The sequence below is a fragment of the Barbus barbus genome (genome assembly GCF_936440315.1).
Source record: "Barbus barbus genome assembly, chromosome: 49".
NCBI classification, from domain to species: Eukaryota; Metazoa; Chordata; class Actinopteri; order Cypriniformes; family Cyprinidae; genus Barbus; species Barbus barbus.
This window is the reverse complement of record NC_136727.1, coordinates 2874938-2900550: the sequence shown is the minus strand read 5'-3', so window position 1 is coordinate 2900550 and position 25613 is coordinate 2874938. Positions and strand designations below refer to the sequence as shown.

The window sequence follows — 25613 nt, the reverse complement described above, 5'->3', positions numbered from 1 at the left end:
GCATCAAAATGTGTTAGTGCTGTACTGTAGTATTATAGTACTATTACTGTTATAGACTAGTTTGTATTAATAGCCATAGCTAAATAGCTGATAACTTTGTCTAGTGCTCTTATGAATGTGTATAACATGATTTGTAAACATTGAACTACTGAATGACTCCTTCATGTTTGTGCAATGACAACATTTTCATTTTGGGCTGTAGTAACCCTTTAAGAGGCCTTTTCGCCGATCTGTTCACAAGTGGACAGCACTAAATACAGGTGTTAATGCATTATATCAGATTGCGCTCACAGACACTCATGTGGCCAAATGCATTTGAACAGCCACTAAAGTCTGCCTACTGTCCGCTGACTTGAGCTCATTTTACCATGTTCATTTCCTATCTATTAATCAACAAAATTAGAATCTTAAATTAGATTTAAATCTAATTACAATAGAGTGTGTATGTGACCCATTAAAAATAAATGTTAGTTTTGCATGCGCATAAACGGGAGAAAATGGAGAAAAACTGAATAAAATGATGTGATCGGAATAAAATAAATAGGCTTTTTATTTAAATAACTAATTAACAAAACCAAAGGAACAAATATCCTTTTTTTTTATGGCTGCACCACAAGTTTAAGGAAACAGAGATGACAAAGTGCATCCTGTTTGTTTTCTTTATTTTACAAAGGCACAGTGTTATTTTTATTGTGAGTAATAAAAGTAAACCCTTTGCAGTTTCCAAAGGATGTCTTACTCCTATCTTTAAGACCAAAAATGACAGATTATTTGATATTTTTTCCGCTGCGACAAGGACTATCCGTGATCACGCCAAAGCCGCCTGGGCACACACAAATAATATCAATTATAGCATTGCTAGATGTTTATTAGGCCTATGTTAATAGGGCCTCGGAGCACTTACAAAGCCCATCCCTGTATACGTAAAAAAAAAAACTGTAAATTACTTTGAAGCCTTAAATCTTTTTTTATTTTATTTTTTTATAATTTGTGCTTGTTTACTGACATGTGATTTTCTTATTGCTTTCCTATTTAATTTTCTTTATAGTATTTGTTTTGATTTAATTTAAATGTTATTGCCCTTGTATGGTCTTTGTTCTAAAATCTGCAAAAAAAAAACTTGCCAACTGTCCACATTGTTAAAATCCAAATATCATTGTACCTTCAAACTAAAAATGTTACAAAATATTAATAAAAATAAAATAATATAAAAAAGATCGAAAAACGTAGGCGACGATGTGAAATCACGGCCCTTCCGAACGTCTCCAGTGCGCATGCGCATCTCACGCACCGGCGGAAGTCGTCAGGATTCAGTTTCCCGTCGCTTCGTCTTGAACTAAAACACAACAAACCTATACAAATATAATGTTCGCATACGTTTAAAATAGTTTTTTGTGTGTCGTACCTCCGCGTCATGTGATATAAATTAATTCCCGGTCTTATACTAGCGAGTAATCCTGAGAAAAATGGATATTTCCTCGCCGCCAGAAGGTAACCGTGTTTGTACTGTTACACCGCGAGCACGAATGATATTATAAACACACAAACGTCACTAATAAACACACAATTGTCTCATAATGTGCTGCTTAGTTTATATTGACTGTGGTGTGTATATAAAGCTTTTACAGTAACGTTAGATGTCAACATTACTAGAACAAATACATGAAAGCTTCTTGCACTTTTAAAAAGATGGCAAATATATAAAAATAAATCCTTGTTCATTAAAACCGTTTTGTTTTAAAAAATATACTATGTTTATGTTCATTAAAACTGTTTTGTTTTTAAAATATACTATGTATTTATTTAATGTATTGTATTTTTCTCTCTCTCTCTCTTTGATTTTTCCCATCAGATCAAGAGCTGCGTAATGTCATTGATAAACTGGCTCAGTTTGTCGCCCGAAATGGACCTGAGTTTGAGAAGATGACCATGGAGAAGCAGAAGGACAACCCTAAGTTCTCTTTTCTGTTCGGAAGGGAATATTTTGGCTACTACAAATACAAACTGGCCATCGAACAGCAGCAGCGTATGTGAATGAACCGCTGCAGAGCATAAGACAGTGTTATTTTAATATTATTTATATTATGAACATATTGATTTAGCCTTTGATTTATTTACTTATTTTAAATATTACTGTTTAGGTTTATGTTATATGATTTCAATTTTAGGCTTAGTTCTGTTTTAGTTTTTAGTAATGTTATTTATTTTTGGTGCTATATTTTGGTAGCTTAAACTTACACTGCCCTCCAAAAGTTTGGAAACGCCATAGAAAAGTGGGGTTTTGGACAATATAGGCATGAATCCTTTTTAATTTGATAATTTTGCACTGATCAGGGACGACAACAAACTACGAAAGCATATTTTATTACATAAACAGTTAAAACTTAAATTTTGGATTCATCAAAATATCCACCATTAGCAGCTATTACAGCTCTGCATGATCTGGGCATCCGAGCTGTCAGTTTATTCAGACATTGACTTTGAATTGGCAATCAATTGTTGAAGCTGCAGTATTAAGGTGTGCTGACCCAAACATCTTATAAAACCTGGGCCAAGTTTAAACCAGTAACCAGGCATCAGGGGAATGTCGGACTTTGACATGTATATATTGCCATTATTGATAATGTCAAGTTACTTTAATGTATTTGCACCAAAAAATGATGCTGATATCGTCCAAAACCACACTTTGCCAGGGGTGTTTCCAAACTTTTGGAAGGCAGTGTATTTCAGTTAGTGGCCAAGAGATTTTAAGTTTCACATCTAAAGTTTATTTTTATTTTATTTCAGCTTCAATTAACAAAAAATGTTTTTAGTTTTAGGTAACGCTAATAACCCTGCTACTAACTCAGGGCTTGTGTGATGGAAATGAACAGCTAGATTTGCCTGTTTGACAGCTGTATTATGTATGTATTCGTCTTTAAGGTGTGCTTCTCTCCTTTATAGATTCTGGCACTCATGATGATGAATATAAAATGGAAGGTATTTATTAGACCGATGATCAGAAATGTTTCATTTTGCCTGCTATTTATGGAGTTCTTTTGTTTTTATCTTTCATTTGTCAGATTATGTTATTGCTTATATTTTCTCAGACAGATATCAACCTGTATAATTGGTTGAAACTTTCAAAAACCAGCTGTGCAACACTTTTGGTAGTGTTTGCCAACCATCGCTGTTACTGTTTCTCATTTTCAGTGATTTGAATGAAGAATTAATAGAATAGTTCTCCCAAAAATGATAATTAGCTGAAAATGTCCTCACCCTCAGGTTATCCAAGATGTAGATGAGTTTGTTTCTTCATCAGATTTGGAGAAATGTAGCATTGCATCACTTTCTCACTAATGCATCCTTTACAGTGAATGGGTGCCGTCATGATGAGAGTCCAAACAGCTGATAAAAACATCACAATAATCCACACCACTCCAGTCCCTCAGTTACCATCTTGAGAAGATAAAAGTTGTGTGTTTGTAAGAAACAAATCCATCGTTGATGCGTTTTTAATTTGGATGGAGAGTTCTCTATCCATAATGTTGCTTTCTCGTGTGAAAAAGTCATCTCGTCTGAATCGGGAGAGAAAAATGCAACTGCTGTTTACAAAAGAAAACAATTAATCCGTTCTAAACCGATATATGGGTGGATTTTGAAGTGAGACAACAGGGAATGGACGTTTTCCCTGGTGAAGCGTTATTATGGATTATGGAATAATATTTTGGCCAGAAGCAACGGTTTAAAGTTAAAATGCCTGACGTTTATGGATTTGTTTATTACAAACACGCAGCTTTTTGTTTCTCAAGATGTTAATTGATGGACTGAGGTGGTGTGGATTATTGTGATGTTTTTAGCAGTTGTTTGGATCATCATTCTGACGGCACCCATAGTGATGATATTGCTACAGTTCTACAAATACATTCTGATGAAGAAACAAACTAATCTACGTCTTGCATGGCCTGAAGGTGAGTACATTACTTTTATGTACATTAAATTTATTTGTTTTAAGTAAGCACATTACTTTCCTGCACTGTTTTTTGCTACATACATGATATTTAAACTTACATGATTTTACTTTTGTTTGCAAATGCAAGTATTCTGTACAAATCTTGATTCAAACTTAAGTTTCACGTTCAAGCTAAGGAAGCCTCAAGCAAGCCGTTTTTCTTTGGGTTCTTTACTTGATTTCTTTTCCCCTCAGTTATTTGCAGTCAGTTCAGTATGTCATATCCCCATGCTTTCCTCTGCTTAATGTTTCCGTATTCCCGAGATTTTCATGAGATTCTCTCCAGACATGAAGATCAGAGGGGAACAATCCAGCATGAGTGATTTCCTGCATGTTTTTCTGATCTCAATGGCTTTGCTCTGGGAACGTCCATTCAAAAGAGAGTCATGTTTCCTTCAGTAGTGTGACTGTTCGTCCTCATCCATCAGATCTGGACGCACTGGCAGGCAGATGTGTGGCAGGAGTTATAGATTTGCGTCTGTGTGCTCTTGTGATTAGCAGTGCTCTGTAAACCTCCAGGGAAAGAGGTTGCTGATGTTCCTGTGCCGATGACGATGCTCCCGCCGCCGCCGATCCCGCCAACCACGCCGTCTGTGGAGGAGCTCATCCAGCAGAGCCAGTGGAACCTGCAGCATCAGGAGCAGCACCTGCTCAGCCTCAGACAGGTGCATTAATATCACCTGTGCACAAAAGTTTTGACCCCCTCAATGAAAAGTCTATGGGACTTTGTGTAGTTTTGATGGTCCATTTATGTTCTGCACACCAGGGTCGATCAAAAAATACAGTGATATTGTGAAATACAACTCAAAATAACTGATTTCTGTTTGAATGTATGTCCCCCTGGAGCACAAAACCAATCATAATTAGCATGGGTATATTTGTAGCAATAACCAACAATATATTGTATGGGTCAAAAATCATTAGGATATTTAGTACATTTCCTACTGTAAATATCAAAACGTTTTTTTTGATTAGTAATATGCATTGCTAAGAACTTAATTTGGACAACTTTCAATGCAATTTTCTCAATATTTTTATTTAAAAAAATGTTTTGCACCCTCAAATTCCAGATTTTCAAATAGTTGTATCTCAGCCAAAAATATGCTAGCAATGTGTTAAATCATGTTAGCAGTGTTTAAAACGTTAACTATGTGTTATTCATGCTGGAATCATATTAGCAGTGTGTTAACACATGCTAGTAATGTGTTAAATCATGTTAGGAACATGTTGAAATATTTTAAAAAATATTCAAACATGCTAGTAATGTGTTAAGCAATGATAGCAACATGTTAGTAATGTGTAAAATCATGTTAGCAATGTTAAATCATGCCAGCGACATGTTAAATTATGCTAACAATATATTAAAACCTGTTGGCAACAAGCTAGCAATGTATTATCTAGAAACTAGAAACACTAAAACATACTAGCAAATGTGTATTAATTTGTTAATTTTTTATAACGTTAGGAACTTGCTTAAACATTTTAACAATGTGCAACATGTTAATAACTTTTTTTTTTTACTTTGAGCAAAATCTTGAAACTTCAAGCTTTTCAAAGAACATTGCTATATTCTGTTAAATAAATGTGTGTTTTGGGGTTTCAGGAGCAAGTGACGGCCGCCATCTCTCTGGCGATGGAGCAGCAGATGCAGAAGCTGCTGGTGGAGACGCAGCTAGACATGAACGAGTTCGACAACCTGCTGCAGCCCATCATAGACACCTGCACCAAAGACGCCATATCGGTACATTACATTAAGTTATTTAGCAGACGCTTTTATCCAAAGCGACTTACAAATGAGGACAATAGAAGCAATCAAAACCAACAAAAGAGCAACAATATGCAAGTACTATGGCAAGTCTCGGTTAGCCTACAAGTGTTAGAGGGTCAGATACAAAGAAGACTAATAGATACAAAGAAGATAGATAAAACAGAATTAGAATAGAGAGGTTATGAGTTCTGAGTTAGAGGGTCAAATAAAGATGGAAGAGATGTGTTTTAAGCCATTTCTTGAAGATGGCTGAGGACTCTGCTGCTCAGATTGAGTTGGGCAGGTCACTCCACCAGGAGGGAACAGTTATTGAAAAAGTCTGTGAAAGTGATTTTGTGCCTCTTTGGGATGGTACAATAATGCGTCGTTCACTTGCAGAACGCAAGCTTCTAGAGCAGGGGTTTTCAACCTTTTAGGACATGCGCCCCCCCAAGTTTGTCTAATTTCACTCGCGCCCCCCCCCCCCCAACATCAACCCCCCCGCGCGAGCCCAAAGTGCGCGAACATCATTCACATATCGTTTGCTGCATTTCCAATGCGTAGCATTAAAAAACATACACATATAACCAGCTTACCTGATTCAGTGTGATGGCTGAGCCCGTTTCTGAGATAACAACATGCCAATCCGTGGTTGGATTTCTGACATGACTAACCGTAAATCATTTTACACCATTCTCACTGTCGCCTATAACAGCTATAGTCCCCATCAAGCTGGCATCTAAACTCACAGACCTCGGCCTAAACTCCTCACTCTGTGACTGGATTTAAGACTTCCTCACCGGCAGACCTCAAGTGGTGAAAGTTGGCCAGTTCACCTCAAACTCCATCACTCTGAACATAGGAGCCCCACAGGGCTGTGTCCTGAGTCCCCTGCTCTACTCTCTCTACACGCATGACTGCGTGTCCTCTCACAGCTCCACATCTATTGTCAAATTCGCTGATGATACTGTGGTTCTGGGCCTCATCTCCAACAACGATGAGACCGCATACTTGGACGAGGTAGAGAGACTCACATCATGGTGCCAGAACAACTGTCTCTCTCTGAATGTGAGCAAAACTAAAGAGCTGATCATGGACTTCAGGAAGAGACAGCAGCAGCCCTACACACCTCTTATGATCAGTGGGACCCCTGTGGAGAGGGTGAGTAGCTTCAAGTACCTCGGTGTAAACATCTCCGAGAACCTGACTTGGACTACACACATCCAAACTCAGGTAAAGAAAGCCAGGCAAAGACTGTACCATCTGCGACAGCTGAGGAAATTCAGGGTCTCACCAGCAATCCTGAAAACTTTCTATTCAGGGACCATAGAAAGTGTACTGACTCAGTGCATCTCAGTGTGGTATGGAAACAGCTCAAATCAGGACTGCAAAGCACTACAGAGAGTTGTGCGCTTAGCTGAGCGCATCTCAGGGTCTGCTCTCCCCTCTCTGCAGGACATCTACCTCAAACGCTGCAAAAATAGAGCTGTCAAAATAATCAAGGACTCAAATCACCCTGGTAACCAGCTATTCACTTTGCTTCCATCTGGTAAGCGCTTCCGTAGCCTGATGGCAAAAACTGAGAGACTTAGGAGGAGCTTCTTCCCCCAGGCCATCAGGCTCCTAAACTCTAACTCTGTGTCATAACATCACTTGACTCCATGTAAATATCACCATATCAGTAAGCTATTCATAATTTTTCTCTACCTCATATTGCTGCTATTATATACCCTGTACAACTTTTTTGCACATTATTTTGCACATTCCTCTTAGTACTATTTAAGTCAACAACATACTGACCTGCACATTTATATTTATATTTTTTATCTATCTTTTTATTTTATTTTATTTTTTTTATTTTTTTCTACTTTTCTTCTCTTAATATTTGTATACTTTATAATTGCACTGTCCTTGGAGCGGACCTGACCTACATTTCACTGCTGGTTATACTCTGTATAATTGTGTATGTGACGAATAAAACTCTTGAATCTTGAATCTTGAGTCTGATTGCCCCCTAGCGGATGGCTGAAGATTTGAAAGCTCGTATTCGTAAATCGATGCTCGCGCCCCCCTTGACAGGTGCTGGCGCCCCCCTGGGGGGGCGCGCACCACAGGTTGAAAACCCCTGTTCTAGAGGGCACATAAGTCTGAAATACTGAATTTAGGTAAAGGCGTGCAGAGCCAGTGATGGTTTTGTAGGCAAACATTAATGCCTTGAATTTTATGCGAGCAGCTATTGGTAGCCCGTTCAAATTGATGAACAGAGGTGTGACGTGCGTTCTTTTTGGCTCATTAAAGATTGATCTTGCAATGAAAGGTAGAAGGGAAACCGGTCTGTAGTTCCCTAAAACAGTTGTGTTAAGAGTGGTTTTCTTAAGAAGTGGGGTTATACGAGCCTGTTTAAATGCTGAGGGAAAAACTCCAGTGTGAAGGGATGTGTTAACGGTGTGAGTGAGTGCAGGTACAACTGCAGGAGAAATGGCTTGAAGGAGATGAGATGGAATAGGATCAAGCGGACAAGTAGTAGGATGACTGGAAAGGTACGAGATCAAACGCGATTTCAGCAAGTCTTAACACAGTAAACAAAACAAGCGTTTCCTAGCAACGGCAACTGCGCTAAACACTGAGACAAGTAAATACACTTAGGAGCTGCTTTTGACTTCCGCTGATAGACTGCTTCTCTCAAACGCTATTTCTTTACACCGTCTTCTGCTGGCGCTTGAACACACTTTCCTGCTTATCACAACAAATGGCCAAGCAAGCGCCCGACACTGTGATACAGTACGAGATCAAATGGTACGAGCCGGAAACCTGCCTCGCTCACAACCGCTCCGTCTGATACGTCTCAGATTAGTCATCTTCTGGTTATTTCTCTTTCTCAGGCTGGAAAGAACTGGATGTTCAGTAACGCTAAGACCCCGCCGCACTGCGAGCTGATGGCGTCGCATCTCAGAAACCGCATCATTGCAGACGGGGTGCATTTCGAGCTCCGCCTGCATCTCATCTATCTGACCAACGACGTCCTGCATCACTGGTGAGACGTTTTTATATTTTAATATGAATTTCACATTTTCTATGTTTTTTCCAATTTTGTTGTGTATTTTTTTAATTTTCTTAGCTTTTTTTAAATATGTAAACATTTTAAAATATGTACAATATATTATGAAATATTTATCAAATTTTTATACAATATAAATATATATTTGTTATATTTAAAAAAATGTTACAATATTTTAAGTGTTGAAATACAATTTTGTTATATTAAATACTTTTTTTTTTTTTACAATTTTAGTTTTAATTGTTTTAGTACTTTCACTTAAACTAAAGTTAGAAATGTTTCCTTAAACTAACTGAAATAAGATGTTTTTTTCAATTAGTTTTAATTTGCGTTAATAATTAGGGGTTATTTTAATTATTTAACTCAAGAATAACTTAATAAATTTAAATAACACATCAAATTAAATGTGACGCTTTGTTTTCACTTCATTTTATTTTTGAGAGTTCTCAGACTGTCGTATCATATCATAGTTTTAATTAAAATTTTAGTTTAATGTGGTTGCGTTTTGTTATGTTAATATGTCTATTTAGTTTTTATTATACAGTTCAACTTTAGTTGAAGTAATGTTACTACTTGAACTAAATGAAAAAATATTGCTTTGGAATAGGGATGTAACAATTAACCGATAGCCGGTTAAAAATCGATTTATTTATTTGACGATTCAAATCGGTTGAGATGCTAAACAAATCGCGATTTGATGTTCTATGATTGATAGCTGATTGATTGCTTCGATCGATTGCGTTAGCATTCGTTAGCCGGTTAGCTTGTCACTCGCGGTTCCATTCGCGTTTCTATTCGCGCCTATTATTATTTTCTTTTTTCTCGCTCCGTTTTTCACGAGTTCATCAAACAACAGTGGTAAGCGAATCATTCTTCAATCACGGTGAGTAATGGCTTCTTCTCCTGCTATTGTTTTTTTGCACTGTTTGCCACATGTATAGTTTATCTCTCTCTGTCGGCGACGAGGGATTCACATGAGATAAATGCAGCGAAATAGGCTGACAGAGAATATTTCAGAATTAGAGACACGCATCCAAACTTTAGTTGAGGATAGTAAGAATGTGAGGGCTGTAGATACTGCTTTGGATGCGACTAGCTCAGGGAGTCCTGTATATTGTTCGGTTCCGGTTGAGCCCGTGCAGCAGGGCAGCTGGGTGACTGTGACGCGGCTTAGTCGTGGGTCAAAACACCACTCTTCCGTTCCGATCAAAACATCAAACAGGTTCTCCCTACTCAGTGACGCACCCACTGAGAAACCAGTGCTCTAGTTATTGACGATTCTATTGCACGGAACGTGAAAATAGAGACACCAGCCACCATAGTCCAATGTTTACCGGGAGCCAGAGCACCTGACATCTTGGCAAATTTAAAAGTGCTGGCTAATGCTAAAAGTAAATTCAGTAAGATTGCTATTCACGTCGGCGCTAATGATGTTCGACTTCGCCAGTTGGAGCTCACTAAAAATAATGTTAAAGAGGTGTGTGAACTTGCAAGTACGATGTCAGACACTGTAATATGCTCTGGTCTGCTCCCTGCTTACCGGGTTGATGAGATGCATAGCAGACTGTCGTCACTCAATGGCTGGATGTCTAAGTGGTGCCCGCAGAATAACATAGGTTTCATAGACAATTGGAAGAATTTTTGGGGCAGACCTGACCTGTTGAAAAGAGATGGTCTTCATCCCTCTTGGGGTGGTGCCGCTCTTCTCTCTAGAAATATGGCACATAGTCTTAGAGTTCATACTTGACTAACTGGGGCCCAGGTCAGGAAGCAGAGAGACTGGCTAAACCGACTGTCTGCTAGCCACCTCACATCACAGAAGTCAGTTCTCAGCACATAGAGACTTTTTCACCTAGATATCACACTATAGAGACTGTGTCTGTTCCCCGAACTAGAAAATACAGAAAGCATCCAAACCAAAGGTAGAGTAACAATTTAATTGATGTTCAACAAATAAAAAACAGATATAATACAGATAAACAAACGATAAAGCTTAGTTTATTGAATACATTTACATTTACATTTATTCATTTAGCTGACGCTTTTATCCAAAGCGACTTACAATTGCTATATATGTCAGAGGTCGCACGCCTCTGGAGCAACTAGGGGTTAAGTGTCTTGCTCAGGGACACATTGGTGTCTCACAGTGGATTCGAACCCGGGTCTCTCACACCAAAGGCATGTGTCTTATCCACTGCGCCATCGCCACCCCTATATTAGATATTAGAATATTAGATCCCTTTCTACAAAAGCATTTTTGTAAATATGATCACTGACCATAAACTAGATGTGCTTTGTTTGACCGAAACCTGGCTAAAACCAGATGACTACATTACTTTAAACGAGTCCACTCCCCAAGATTACAGTTATAAACATGAACTGCGTCCAAAAGGTAAAGGGGGAGGTGTTGCTAAAATTTGAGAAATACTGAAAATATTGCTATAGAGGTCTGGTTTCAAGTATAATTTGTTTCAAGTAATGGTGTTTCATATAACGTTGTCCAAAGAAACAGGTGTTAATGATAAATCCCCTGCAATGTTTTTACTGGCTACTGTATACAGGCCACCAGGGCACCATACAGACTTTATTAAAGAATTTGCTGATTTTCTATCTGAGGTAGTGCTGGCTGCAGATAAAGTCCTAATTACTGGTAATTTTAATATCCATGATGATAATGAAAGAGATTCGTTGGGATCAGCATTTATAGACATCCTAAACTCCATTGGTGTTAAACAACACGTTTCAGGACCGTGTCGAAATCATACTCTAGATTTAATACTGTCATATGGAATTGATGTCAGTGGCGTTGAAATATTGCAGCAGAGAGATGGTATCTCAGATCATTATCTAGTTTTGTGTATTTTCCATATAGCTAAAGCTGTAAAGCCAACTCCTTGTTACAAATATGGTAGAACCATCACTTCTACCACAAAAGACTACTTTATAAATAATCTTCCTGACTTATCTCAATTCCTCAGCATATCCAATAGCTCAGAACAACTTAATGATGTAACAGAAACTATTGACTAACTTTTCTAGCACTTTAGATACGGTTTCTTCTTTACACTTAAGGAAGATTAAGGAAAAGAGTCCAACACCATGGTATAATGAGCACACTCGGGCCCTAAAGAGAGCAGCCTGGAAAATGGAGCGCAGCTGGAGAAAAACTAAATTAGAGGTATTTCGTATTGCTTGGCAGGAAAGTACCCTATCCTACAGGAAAGCCTTAAAAACGGCTAGATCTGCTTACTTTACGTCTCTTTTAGAAGAAAACAAACACAACCCCAAGTATTTATTTAATACAGTGGCTAAATTAACAAAAAAATATAACATCAGCAGGTGCAGACATTACCCAGCAGCACAGTAGTAATGACTTTATGAACTACTTCCAAGATTGAAACTATGAGAGATGTAACCTCGATTGTAACCATGCAGCTGTCAGCCACAGTATCGCATCAGATGCACTATAGATCCCCTGAGGAACAATTCCACTTATTCTATTGGAAATTAAGAATTGTATAAACTTGTTAAATCATCTAAACCAACAACCTGTATTTTAGACCCTGTTCCATCTATACTCCTAAAACAGGTGCTTCCAGAAGTAATAGATCCTCTTCTGAATATTATTAACTCATCATTGTCATTAGGATATGTCCCAAAAACCTTCAAACTGGCTGTTATTAAGCCTCTCATTAAAGAACCACAACTTGACCCCAAAGAATTAATTAATTACAGATCGATCTCGAATCTCCCTTTTCTGTCAAAGATATTAGAAAATGTAGTATCATCACAACTATGTTCCTTCTTAAAGAAAAATTATATATGTGAGGATTTCCAGTCAAGTTTTAGACCATATCATAGTACTGAGACTGCTCTCATTAGAGTTACAAATGACCTGCTTTTATCATCTGATCGTGGTTGTATTTCTCTATTAGTGCTACTGGATCTTAGCGCCGCGTTTGACACTATCGACCACAGCAATCTTTTAAATAGACTAGAAAATTATGTTGGCATTAGTGGAAGTGCACTGGCAAGGTTCAAATCGTGCTTATCTGACCGCAATAAATTTTTGGCAGTAAATGAAGAGGTATCATACCAATCACAAGTGCAGTGTGGAGTACCTCAAGGCTCAGTGCTTGGCCCCTTACTTTTCATGCTTTACATGTTACCCTTGGGAGATATCATTAGGAAACATGGTGTTAGCTTTCACTGTTATGCTGATGATACCCAGCTCTGTATTTCTTCGCGACCTGATGAAACTTACCAATTTGCAAAACTAACGGAATGTATAGTTGATATCAAAAAGTGGATGACTAGCAATTTCTTACTGTTAATTCTGAAAAAACGGAGGTGTTAATTATTGGACCAAAAGCTTTTGCATGTAATAACCTAGATCACTGTCTAATACTTGATGGCTGCTCTGTAAATTATTCGTCATCAGCTAGGAACCTAGGCGTACTTTTTGATTGCAATCTTTCCTTCGAAAAACATGTTTCTAGCATTTGTAAAACTACATTTTTCCATCTTAAAAATATATCTAAATTACGACCTATGCTCTCAATGTCAAATGCAGAAACATTAATTCATGCGTTCATGACCTTGAGGCTAGATTATTGTAATGCTTTATTGGGTGGTTGCTCTGCACGTTTAATAAACAAACTAGAGTTCTTACTAGAACCAGGAAGTATGACCACATTAGCCCGGTTCTGTCAACACTGCACTCCCTATTAAACATCGTATACATTTTAAGATCTTGCTAATTACCTATAAAGCCCTGAATGGTTTGGCACCTCAGTATTTTAGTGAGCTCTTATCGCATTATAGCCCTTGACGTCCGCTTCGATCTCAAAACTCTGGCTATTTGATAATACCTAGAATATCAAAATCAACTGCGGGCCCAACTATAAAATTTGATTTTGTTTCTGTTTCCGGTTCTGTTCCAGTCAAAATTTTGTTCGTTTCCGGTTTTCGTTCTTTGAACCGGTTCAGAGCCCTGGTTAGAAGAATGGCATCTACGCTAATATTAGTCTGTTTCTTTCTTATTCTTAGCCACCCAGATCCAGATTGTATCCAGATTAGACGGTCACTGCAGCCACCTGGATCCAGTCTGTATCCAGATCAGATGGTGGATCAGCACCTAGAGATGACCTCTACAGCCAGAACACCTAGATGAGCCCCAGAGACTGATCCCAAGTGAAGACCCTGTCTCCAAGACGGCCATCGAGACAAGACCACAGGAACCAGATGAGTCCTTTGCACAATCTGATTCTGCTTTAGCCTAGATTTAAACTGCTGATTTTGTCTGGCCAGAGGAGAATCACATTTCGACAAACTATTTCCCCGTCTACATACTGTAAAGCTGATATAAAGCCACCCAGCTTTATATCAAGCCGATGTAAAGCTGCTTTGACACAATTTGCATTGTTAAAAGCGCTATACAAATAATACTGACTTGACTTGACTTAGGGGTAGGAGTTTATATGAATGTTTGCCTGAGGGGAACTTACTGTCTTTGGAAACGTTTAGATGATATTTTTCCTCGGAAACCAAGGAAACGCTTAAAGCGCCACCTGCAGGCAGTGAGTGAATCTGTCTCATTCAGCTCGTCTGCTGTTTCAGTTCATGCAGATATTTTTTATGTATACAGTAGTTTCACAAAACTGAAGTCAAACCATTCTGTTTTTGCTACAAATTTTGAAATTATGCAATCTAAATTAGATTATAAACTGCTCATGTTGCATATATGCAGCATCTTTGTTTAGATCATGATTAAAATGCAGTGGTTGCCTCTAACTTTAAATGGAAAGAGCATAAACAAAGCCTTATTTTATTTATATGAAGATATTTATTTTATTTGTGTTACTTAGTTGATTTGGAGCTTGTTTTAAAATTTCAATTTAGTTTTAGTGTTTTATCTCAATTTCACAAAGGAACGTGCTGCATTTTGTCCAAGGAATAATACAAGGGCACATTTAATTTATAGTTTGTCTTAATTCTCATTTTGTAAAAATAAATAAATTGTGAATCGAATGGTGAGTTGAGTGAATCGTTACATCCCTACTTTGGAAACTAACGGATATATAAAAAGTTTGAATAAATTAATACATTTCTATAATAAATTTTCTATTAACATAAAACAGTTTAATAGTTTGTTAATGAGAACAACTCTAGTCAGTAATTTAATTAAATTATTTAATGTAATGCCAAATATATATTTATGCATGTACTTATGATGCCTTATTTTCACAAAAAAATTATTAATTGTGACTTAAATTTTGGTAACACTTTACAATAAGGTGTCATTTGTTAACATTAATGTATTAACTAACATGAATAAACAATGAACAATGCATTTATTACACTATTTATTCAACTTTGTTAACGTTAATTAATGAAAATAGAGTTGTTCATTGTTTATTGATGTTAGTTCACAGTGCATTAACTAATGTTAACAAACACAACTTGTGATTTTAATATGCATTAGTAAATGCTAATATTAATAAATGCTGTAGAAGATTTGTTCATTCTTAGTTCATTTTACTAATGTTGTTAACTAATGAACCTTATTGTAAAGTTTTACCTAAATTATAAGCTCCAGACTATTGGAATTAGAAAATAGAAGAGTTCTTAAATTCCAATTGTTTTTTTATGGTGTTTTATTGTGCAAACCCTTGATTTTTCTCCACAGTCAGAGGAAAAATCAGAGGGATCTTTTGGCGGCTCTACAGAAGGTCGTGGTTCCCATTTACTGCACCAGCTTCCTGGAAGTAGAGGAAGACAAGCAGCAGAAAATCACCCGCGTAAGATCATCCATCCCCATTTCTTTCCATTTGCAGCTTCAATATGGTGTTAATTTGACTTCTAGCAGAGAATTGAGTTGTTGCTCTTCATGTTTTCAGCTGCTGCTGCTCTGGGAGAAGAACGGCTACTTTGACGACGTCACCATTCAGCAGCTTCAGAGTCCGGCTCTGGGTCTGGGACAGTATCAGGTGCAGCTTGTGCTGTCAGTGCTTGTTTTCTGGTTAAATCTGGAGGATGTGTTTCTCATCCCTTCTCTGTTGTGTCTGGTCCAGGCGTCGCTCATCACGGAGTACGCGCCGGTGGTGCAGCCCGTCCAGATGGCCTTCCAGCAGCAGATCCAGGTGCTGAAGACACAACACGAGGAGTTCGTGAGCAATCTGAAGCAGCAGCAGACAGCAGCGGTAGCAGCAGCCGCGGCCGCCGTAGGTCAGCTGACGCCTGCAGACGCCGACGTGAAGACTCAAGCGCCCTTGACCTCTCAGCCTGGTAAAAACTTTAAATAATATATATTTTAATGATATTATTCAGAATGTAATATTTTTATTAGTGCTGTCAAACGAATAATTGCGATTAATCGCATCCAAAATAAGTTTTTGTTTACAATTGTGTGTACACTATGTATATTTATTATGTATGTATAAATACGCACTCGTATAGTATATATTTTGAAAATATTTACATGCTTATACATTTATATATTCATATTCTTATGGTTTATATGATATATATATATATATTTAATATGTAAACACAACATATTTTTCTTATATACATGCATGCGTTTGTATTTATTTATATATATATATATATATATATATATATATATATATATATATATATATATATATATATATATATATATATATATATATATATATATATATATATATATTATACACACAATAAATATACACAGCACACAAACATATATTATGTAAACAAAAACTTTTATTTTGGATGCGACTAATCGCGATTAAACGTTTGATAGCACTCTTTTTTTATTATCTATGTTTAAAATATTATAAGAGATTTTTGTTAAATTTTAAAAACTTTGTTTTTATTTTATTTTTGTAGTAATTTTAGTACTTAAATGAAGATTAGGTATGTTTCCTTTGGAAACTGTCTGAAATATGTTTTAGGTCAACCTGGGGACCTAAAATCCCCAGAATTCACATCATATACAGACAAAGTTGCTTATGAAACACACTGCTGTTCAAAAGTTTGCAGTCAGAAAGTAATTAATGCTTCTACTCAGCAAGGATGCATTCAATTGATCAAAAGTGACAGTTAAGATATTTTTAATGTTATATAAGATTTCTATTTTAAATAAATGCTGTTCTTTTGAACTTTGTTCATCAAAGAATCCCGAAAAACAATGGGTCACTGTTAAAATATTGGGCAGCACAACTGTTTTCAACATTGATAATAATCAGAAATGTTTCTTTAGCAGCAAATCAGCATATTAGACTGATTACTGAAGGATCATGTGACACTGAAGACTGGAGTAATGATGCTGAAATTTCAGGTTTGAATTACAGCAATAAATTGGATGTATTTACATACAACACTGTTATTTTAAATGGTAATATTTCATAATTTTACTGCATTTTTAGTCAAATAAATGCAGCCTTGGTGAGCCAAAGAGATTTGCGTATGTCAGTTTTAAATTGTGTTTTTTGAGTTAAGAGCTTTATTAATCCTTTATTAAAGGCAATTTGATATGATTACAGTGCTGCTTCATATAAATAGACAAAACACACATTGTCTTTTTGACTCGATGTTATTCTTGCTGATATGTGATTTGTGATTATGATATCATTCTTGACTTGTGATTTATTTTTTATTATTATTACTTAATAATGTCATCAGCAGACCTGAAGCCTCCATTGGCCGGTCCTCCACCCGGCGATTACGAAGGCACTCAGAGCCGACCATCAGATTCGAACCCGGCAGCGTCGTCTGACATGCCCTCCTCTAAACAGGGCTGGTTCGATCCGCAGCACAACATGCCGTCGTGGAACACGCAACAACCCGTGAGTCAAAAAACACTTTAAAACCTTACAGATCTTACATTTATTTGTAGCTGTTTTAATACTAACTCACTAACTGATTATATGTAATCTGGATTACGTAATCAGATTCCAAATGTTAGGTATTTGTAATTAGTATATACTATGTTTAAAATGCTAATAATCAGATTACTGTTACTATTTTATTGATTACATTTTAATCACGTAATGGCAGTAAATCGTTCATAATTAATTTTTCCTTAATTTTTTTCAGCCTTTAAAATTTTTTCATTCTAAAAAAAATAACCACTTTTATTCATTTTAGAAATATTTGTATTATTTAGAAATAGTTATATTTGCATTTTTATAATTGAATTAAAGTTAAACAGCTTATAAACCCTCTGTTGTTTCTTCACAAACACAAAATGTTTAATACAAAATACATATTATTTTGATTTTGATATTATCCTATTCATATCAATGTGATTAAACGAATTAGGTCATTACATTAGTAATCAAAGTAGTGTAATAGATTGTTACTAATTACAATTTTCATAACGTAATTAGAAATTTGAAATCAGTAACGGATTACAATTTATTTTCCAAATAAAAATCAAATAGACACCTATTGCAGTGTAACTTTTTTTTCTTAAAACAAAAAAAATCTTTTTTTTTTTTAGATTTGACATTATTTTTTGCATTGTTTTGCAGATAAAAAAATTTGTCTGACATCTTAATTTTTTTTTTATTTTACTTATCTAAATATTCAATCCAGCATTGATATTAATGTTTCCGCCTCCAGCCGCCATTCGACCCGAGTCAAGCCCCGCCCCCCTGCCCGCCCTGGAACAGCCATGAGGGCATGTGGAACGAGCAGCGGGACCCCAACTGGAGCGGCCCTCGGGACGGGGGCCCCGCAGGCCCCTGGAGCAGCCAGAACGAGCCGCCGCCGTCCTGGAGTGGACAGTTCGACCAGCCGCCGTGGAGCAGCCAGCCGGATCAGCCGCCGCCGTGGGGCCAGAGGGAGCCTCCCTTCCGCATGCAGCGTCCACCACATTTCCGCGGGCCCTTCCCTCCCCACCAGCAGCCGCCGTTCAATCAGCCTCCGCCGCCGCCACACAACTTCGGACGCTTCCCGCCACGCTTCATGCAGGACGAGTTTCCTCCGCGGCATCACTTCGAACGGCCGCCGTATCCGCCGCACCGATTCGACTACCCACAGGGAGACTTCCCTGGAGGTGAGACCTCAGCTTTTCTATTCGCAAATTAAAAATTACTTTGATTTCATGAAATTTTTTATTTTTTTTTTCATGCTTATACAAATTTTATTTTTTTTCCATCCTGAATTGCATAAATACGAGGTTTTATGTTTGAAAGTAAAGAAATGATGGCAATAAATGTAAATGTTAGTGTATTTTATTATTAGTGTAATTTTGCTGTTCTGAAATGTTTTTAATTATTATGATAATTAAATATACTTATTCTATAATATAATATAATCTTATTCTATTATATAATTAAATATACTTCTTAGTAGTGATTTTAAGTAGTTATTTATTTATTTAATTAATTTTTTATTTAATTAATTTATTTTATGGTAATATATGAAAGCTGAAAATGTCAAAATGAAAACCTAATTAAAAATACTTATAAATACTATACTAAAACTACTAGTATTAAAACTAAAATAAAATACATAAAAACAACGCAATTAGTAAGACCTAGACTAAAATTTAAATAAGAAAATAAAAATTAAATATAATATAAAACCCTAATATTAATATAAATATTTTAAAATAATATAAATTTTAAATACTATTATAGTATACTACTTAGGGGTGTGCGATATGACGATTTTTGATCAGGGACGATAAAAATGTCTCCACGATCTGCTTTTGAAGAAATATCGTAGTATCGTGCTACAGCACATTCTATCAGCTGCAGTTCTGGCGTAATATGAACGCGACATACGCTGACATCAGTGTTAACTCAGCGGCAGAGTTACTCTCACAGGACACTGCACTTATTCACAATCACAAAAGTACAATATTTGCGTGCGATTTAAAGCCTTGAAGGTTAAGCGTTTAATTCGTTCTGATGTGCGCTTTTTCTGAGCCCGTACACCCGAAGCGCGCGCACTAAAAAAAACCTGTTAAACAGTGCCTGATAACTGAACTAAGTTAAATCTTTTCCACTAATACTGTCAAAACACACAAGGTTTATGTATAGACTCAGTTGGTCTAAAATGAAAGTAAACAGCTGAGAGAAAACGGATGATTGCCTGTATATTATGGCGCTTTTCCACTGCATGGTACGGCTCGGCTCGGAACGGCACGACACAGCTCAGTTCGGCTCGGGTTGTGTTTCCACTGCAGTTTAGTACCGCTTTAGAGTGGGCGGGATTATTCATGTGTCGTTATAGTTGCGCCACCTCTACTGCCGTGACTCCTGAAAATGTTTTTAATTACGCGTCACTCCATTAAGCTCTCGCTGGATCTGTTCCTCGGCTATCATGAGAGGATCCTCTGTACTTCCTCAACAGACAACGAAACGGCCATTTATGGTTGTTAAAAAAGGCGCGCCCATTCAAAACAGCTGCGTTCACTGGCTGTGCTGATTTATATCTAGCGGGTCTGTTGTGTCTCGTGCTGCAAGTTCAATGACGTAGGCAGTGACGATTCTCTCCGGCCAATCAGTGATCCGCAGGGTTTACACGCCACGTTTTGGTAACGGTACTAAAGGTGGTACTAAAAAAGTACCAGGTACTGTACCCAGTGAAAAACCCCCCAAAAGTGTGCTGTACTGAACTGTACCCTGCCGTACTATGCAGTGGAAAAGCGCCATTAGATGCGTGCAGGTCTTAAAGGGACAGTAAACATGCTGCCGACTGTCATTTAAAGGGATAGTTCACCCTAAAATGTTATTTCTGTCATTATTTACTCACTCGCATGTTGTCCCAAACCTGTATTAATTTCTTTCTTGTGCTGAACACAAAATAAGATATTTTGAAGAATGTGGGTAACCAAACACAGGGCTCCAGACTGTGACCATTTTTTCTGCCCCTGCGACTAAATTTTGTGAGCAATCGCACTGCCGCGACCACCACGTTGCCCAGCTCATAAGCGCTGCATATGAGAAACATCAAATGGCAAACGAAACAAAAGCGTGACACAACCGTGCTACTCGTTTGAGCTGCGCAGCGCGGACCGTTTAGCTTGGATCAATAATTGAGGGCAGCGCAAGCAAACAGGTCCGAGCTCGGAACAGCTTTACTCGGGAACCAATGCTGATCTCGCGACACTGTTACAGCACAGCGCTGCAAGATCCAGTGAGAAGTGTTTGAATTCGCCGCAGAAGTAAGAGAGAAATTCAAGCTCTTTTCAGAGACTTTCAAGTATATTTCCAGCACTTTAAAGCTCTAAACATTATCCAATGTTAAATGTTGTTTTTAATGGGATGACTAAAATATACTGTGTGATAAACAAACACTTAAAATAACATTTTAAAAGACATAAAATTACCACTATAACCAGTAGATGGCAACAGAGGCATTTGTTAGCTTATTAGTCATTCATTTCCACTTTTTTTGCTTTACATTTTGATATTATAAACTGAATGGAACTGAATCACTCAAAGTAAAGAGCGTTCTTTTGAAAACCGCTAAAGCTTTCGGTCAGTTCAATATAATAGGCTACTATAAAAGAATAATGGTACAGTTAATGAGTAGAATATATAATTTTTCAAATAAAAAATATATTTTTCTCGTTACTGTTTTGAATAAAAGTACATTTGGTACGCTTCCCAACTCAAGCTCAGTGCTTTACTGTCAAATGTGCATTACCAATGTAATATTATTAGTATCTGCACTTGTTAATGCAAAACAATAGTATTTTTATGATTAAATTATCTTTGTTTTTAATAACCTTTTAAAACCTAATTCTATTAAGTTTTGAAAGTTTAAAAAATAAATAGAATATAATAGTAAATAGAAATTAATAAATCATTTCATAGTTTATATTGAACAATTTTGACTAGCATGCTGAAATTTTAGATTTGGCATAAGTAGGACTTAAATTCCAAGGTTACTCCTTGCTTTATGTTATGCATAATATATTGTTCTTCTCACCAGAGATCGGTCCGCCTCCTCATCACCACCCAAACCAGAGGATTCCTCCTCCCGGGATGTCTGATCCTCCTCCGTGGGGTGGGAACCAGCATCCTGAATTCGGACCGCCTCCTCACGGCTTTAACGGTCAGGCGCCCCAAATGCGGCGGCAGACCCCGTCTCACGTCAGTCAGGACGACCCCAGCCTGGTGCCCAACGTGCCCTACTTCGACCTTCCCGCAGGACTCATGGCTCCACTTGTGAAGGTGTTTTTTATTTTTTATTTTCATTCGACGTCGGCTGGGAAAGTAGATGTCTATTTTTGATAGTCTTGCTTTAAATGTGAAATTTAAGCTTTCTCTTTAACAATAGCTTGAAGATCATGATTATAAGCCTCTGGACCCCAAAGACATCCGTCTGCCACCCCCGATGCCTCCCAGTGACCGTCTGCTGGCCGCAGTGGAGGCGTTTTACAGCCCGCCGTCCCACGACAGACCTAGAAACAGGTGAACACCAGTGTGACTGCTCTTGAGTTGTCGTTTTTTGGTTGTTTTTATTTAATACTTCAGTTGTAATGACTAAAATGATTGTTTTTACAGTGAGGGTTGGGAACAGAACGGTCTGTATGAGTTCTTCCGGGCCAAAATGAGAGCGAGGCGAAAAAAGGAACAGGACAAACGCAGCAGGTGGGGAATAAAACTGTTTTAATGTATTCTGACAAAAACTAAAACCTTTCATTAGTTGAAATAAAGCTGAAATAAAATAAAATTTAAATAATAGATAAAAAAAGCTTAATAACAATTACAAATGTTGCCTTTGCAACTCACTTAAGTTGAAATGCTGAAATTAAGAATAAAACTGAAATAAATATAAACCCTAATTAAAAAAACCCCAAATAAAACAAACTTAGTGAATCTAAATTCAAATGAAAGCTGAAAATATAAAAAGACCTAATCACAATACTATAATAGTATAATAAAATGGCCAAAACTGAAATAAAAATATACTTAAACTAAATTTACTTAATTTAAAACATAAATCATATAATGGTAAACTAAAATGACTAAAACTGAAATAAAAAATAAAGCTGAAATAAAATAAATACTCTATATAAATACAACAATAAATGATTAATAAACAAGCTAATAAAAATGACAAAATATCAAAACTAAAATTTAAACAAAAAACTACGTAAATAAAATCTAATTTAAAACATTAATAAATCCTACAATGATATATTAAAATTACTAAAACTGAAATAAAATAAATATAAAAAGCCTAATTAAAAATACAATATTAGTAAAACTCATATTTCAAATGAATTATATTATTGAAAGATATTATAAAATATTAATAAATACTATTACAGTATACTTCTAATACTAAAATAACACTTGAATTCAGATGCGACTAAACAAAAGTCATTCCCATTGTTTCCTCACATGACAATATTTCACATGATGTTTTTTTTGGCAGCACCCGAGCGAGTCCTTCACGCAGTCGGTCACACAGTCGAGGACGATCCACGTCACGCTCCAGCTCCAGGTCTTCAAAATCCTCTCGCTCCAGATCCCGATCCCGATCTCACTCTCGTTCTCGCTCCTACTCCAGATCTCGCTCCAGGTATCCCCCCCAAAAACAAATCTGCTAATATTTAAGCCATTTGTTTCAGCCACACTAAGTTGTTGAACACATTTTTGACTTTCTCCCGTAGGAGCAGGAGTCACTCCAGATCCAAGTCCCGAAGTCGCTCCCGCTCCAGATCTCGCTCCAAGTCACGATCTCCAGACAAGCGTCGTCACGCTGCAAAATCACGCAGTCCGACGCCACCGTAAGTCAAGCTACTTTTGTTACACAAATCCAGTTTGCATTTGAAAAGCAGATTTCTGCTTTGTAATCTGTATCTGCATTTTCACAAGGGTTTATTTGGTAGTTATTACTGAGGATTTCATTTATTTTTATTCTTAAATGTAATTTTACATAATTTTTGTTTATGCTTAATTTAAAAAATAATACAATTAAATTAATCCATTTATTGAATTAAATTATTTAACTCTTTTTCATTGTTTTTAATTATTTGTGAAATAAATAATGAAAAACAATATTAATGCAAAAAGTGCAACATTTTTATTTAGTGAAATTTCAAATAAAAAATTATGGAGCAAATGACCTATATTCTTTTTATTTATTTGGGGCTCCTAAATTTAAATCTAATCCCATCCCACGAAGTCACATTACAAAGTCTATTGTTGTATTTTTAGTTGCAAATTTTCTCCACGTTTAAACAAAAGTATCCCATTCAGATTGCAGTGTCTGTGATTGATTTTTTTTTTCCGCATTTACTTTGACCTTCATAAGTCAAGTTTTGTGACTAAAGCTACATTTCTTGTTGCGTTGCATGAAAAAAATTATAAACAATTATAATTGGTTGGATCACAAAATTGATCCAATCCAAATTGTGATTTAGCATGATGTTGACATGACATACGGCCTCTCTGCAGCTCCACGTCTGGTTTGGGTTCAGCCCCTGCTGCGTTACCAGCCGAGCTCAGGCTGGGCGAAGAAAACAAGGGCCATCAGATGCTCATGAAGATGGGTATGTAATCTAGAACATGTTTTACGAAGACCACATGAACCGATCTCTCTGTTGATCCAGCACTAATTCTCTTCCTGTTCATCCTGCAGGCTGGAGCGGATCAGGAGGTCTTGGTGCTAAAGAACAGGGCATTCAAGACCCCATCAAAGGAGGAGACATCCGGGACAAGTGGGACCAGTATAAAGGAGTGGGAGTCTCGCTGGATGACCCGTACGTGAACTACAGGCGAAACAAAAGCTACAACTTTGTCGCAAGGATGAAAGCACGAGAAAAAGGTATTCGTGTTTTTTTAAATCGAGACCTTATTGTTAGCAAAAGCCTGTTTACGAAGTGAAACATCACTAATATTGATGATAATACTTGGGCTTAGAGGTTTATTTAAACTATTAATCCTAAGTATTGAACTTACTATTAATTGTAACCAAGTATGAATGTGTTTTATCTTTGTTCATCCTCAGTAAGCAGAGACCCCCAGGAGCCCTCCAGCACAGAGTGATCACCCATCACACGTGGTCTGTTTTTTTTTTTTTTGTGCTGTAGATGTCATAAAGCTGTTTTATCTTGCCCCTGGTTCCTTTTTGTAGTAAAATGCATCAAAGCATCATATTGTAACTCAGACAAAGTGTCATTGCAAGCACTTCCTCTGATTAATCTGAGACTCTGTACAAGCAAAATAAAGACGTTTTAAAAAGAGCACAGTGTTTAATTTATGCATGAATGATTGAAGTGAAACACAATGAGCAGATACTGAAAAATGCTTAATTTAATTAGGCACGTTATTGCATGAACAACGATTGAAAAGTTTGGCTGTTTATAATCTGGATGATGCATCAAAACATTTATAATCTGTTTATTCAACTGTAATGATAGTCTCTCATTTCCTGTAGAACGACCTCTAAAGCATCTTCAATACTGAGTTTGGGTGGCCTGTGAGCGCGAATAAACCTAGAGCAAAAAAGAATCCTGTTAGCAAACACTGAAGATATTTTAAAAGAAATACTATATAAATAAGAATTTTTATATATATATATATATATATATATATATATATATATATATATATATATATATACAGTGAGGTCAATAAGTATTTGATCACCCTAGAGAGACCTATCACCTAGAGACAGAATCTAAAAATAAAAATCCGGAAATCACGTTGTATGATTTTTTTAACAATTTATTTGTGAATTACTGTGTCAAATAAGTATTTGATCACTTGAGTCAAAAACACAGCATGACTGTATATGAGGATGTTCTTGATGGGAGATTCAGAGACAGACTGAAGCTGGACAATCAAACTGGATCT

At 36.8% G+C, this 25613-nt stretch overlaps 1 protein-coding gene across 6 annotated transcripts; it reads left to right on the top strand.

The window, feature by feature from the left end:
• Nucleotides 1–1274: 1274 nt before the first annotated feature.
• Nucleotides 1275–24993, top strand: LOC306867674 (calcium homeostasis endoplasmic reticulum protein-like). 6 transcript variants are annotated; one of them, XM_079413488.1, is made up of 20 exons: nucleotides 1286–1491; nucleotides 1853–2026; nucleotides 2944–2979; nucleotides 4490–4656; nucleotides 5595–5732; nucleotides 8621–8772; nucleotides 15485–15596; nucleotides 15696–15785; nucleotides 15870–16083; nucleotides 17048–17122; nucleotides 17470–17630; nucleotides 18409–18844; nucleotides 21736–21977; nucleotides 22084–22217; nucleotides 22311–22397; nucleotides 23188–23334; nucleotides 23426–23542; nucleotides 24213–24307; nucleotides 24397–24582; nucleotides 24766–24993. In XM_079413488.1, exons 1-20 carry the CDS (start codon nucleotides 1467–1469, stop codon nucleotides 24801–24803), a joined length of 2826 nt encoding a protein of 941 aa, XP_079269614.1. In that variant the 5' UTR covers nucleotides 1286–1466; the 3' UTR covers nucleotides 24804–24993. The 6 variants fall into 6 exon arrangements, with proteins under 6 accessions (XP_079269615.1, XP_079269614.1, XP_079269613.1 ...); XM_079413487.1 differs by having other exon boundaries at nucleotides 17467–17630; XM_079413486.1 differs by having other exon boundaries at nucleotides 17045–17122.
• Nucleotides 24994–25613: the final 620 nt, after the last annotated feature.

Excerpts from the sequence above, each read along its gene's own strand:
- LOC306867674 (XM_079413485.1), top strand. The coding sequence starts at position 1,467 with ATGGATATTTCCTCGCCGCCAGAAG. Across the intron at positions 2,027-2,943 it reads GGCCATCGAACAGCAGCAGC|ATTCTGGCACTCATGATGAT; the intron begins GTATGTGAATGA and ends TCTCCTTTATAG. Across the intron at positions 8,773-15,484 it reads AACGACGTCCTGCATCACTG|TCAGAGGAAAAATCAGAGGG; the intron begins GTGAGACGTTTT and ends TTTTCTCCACAG.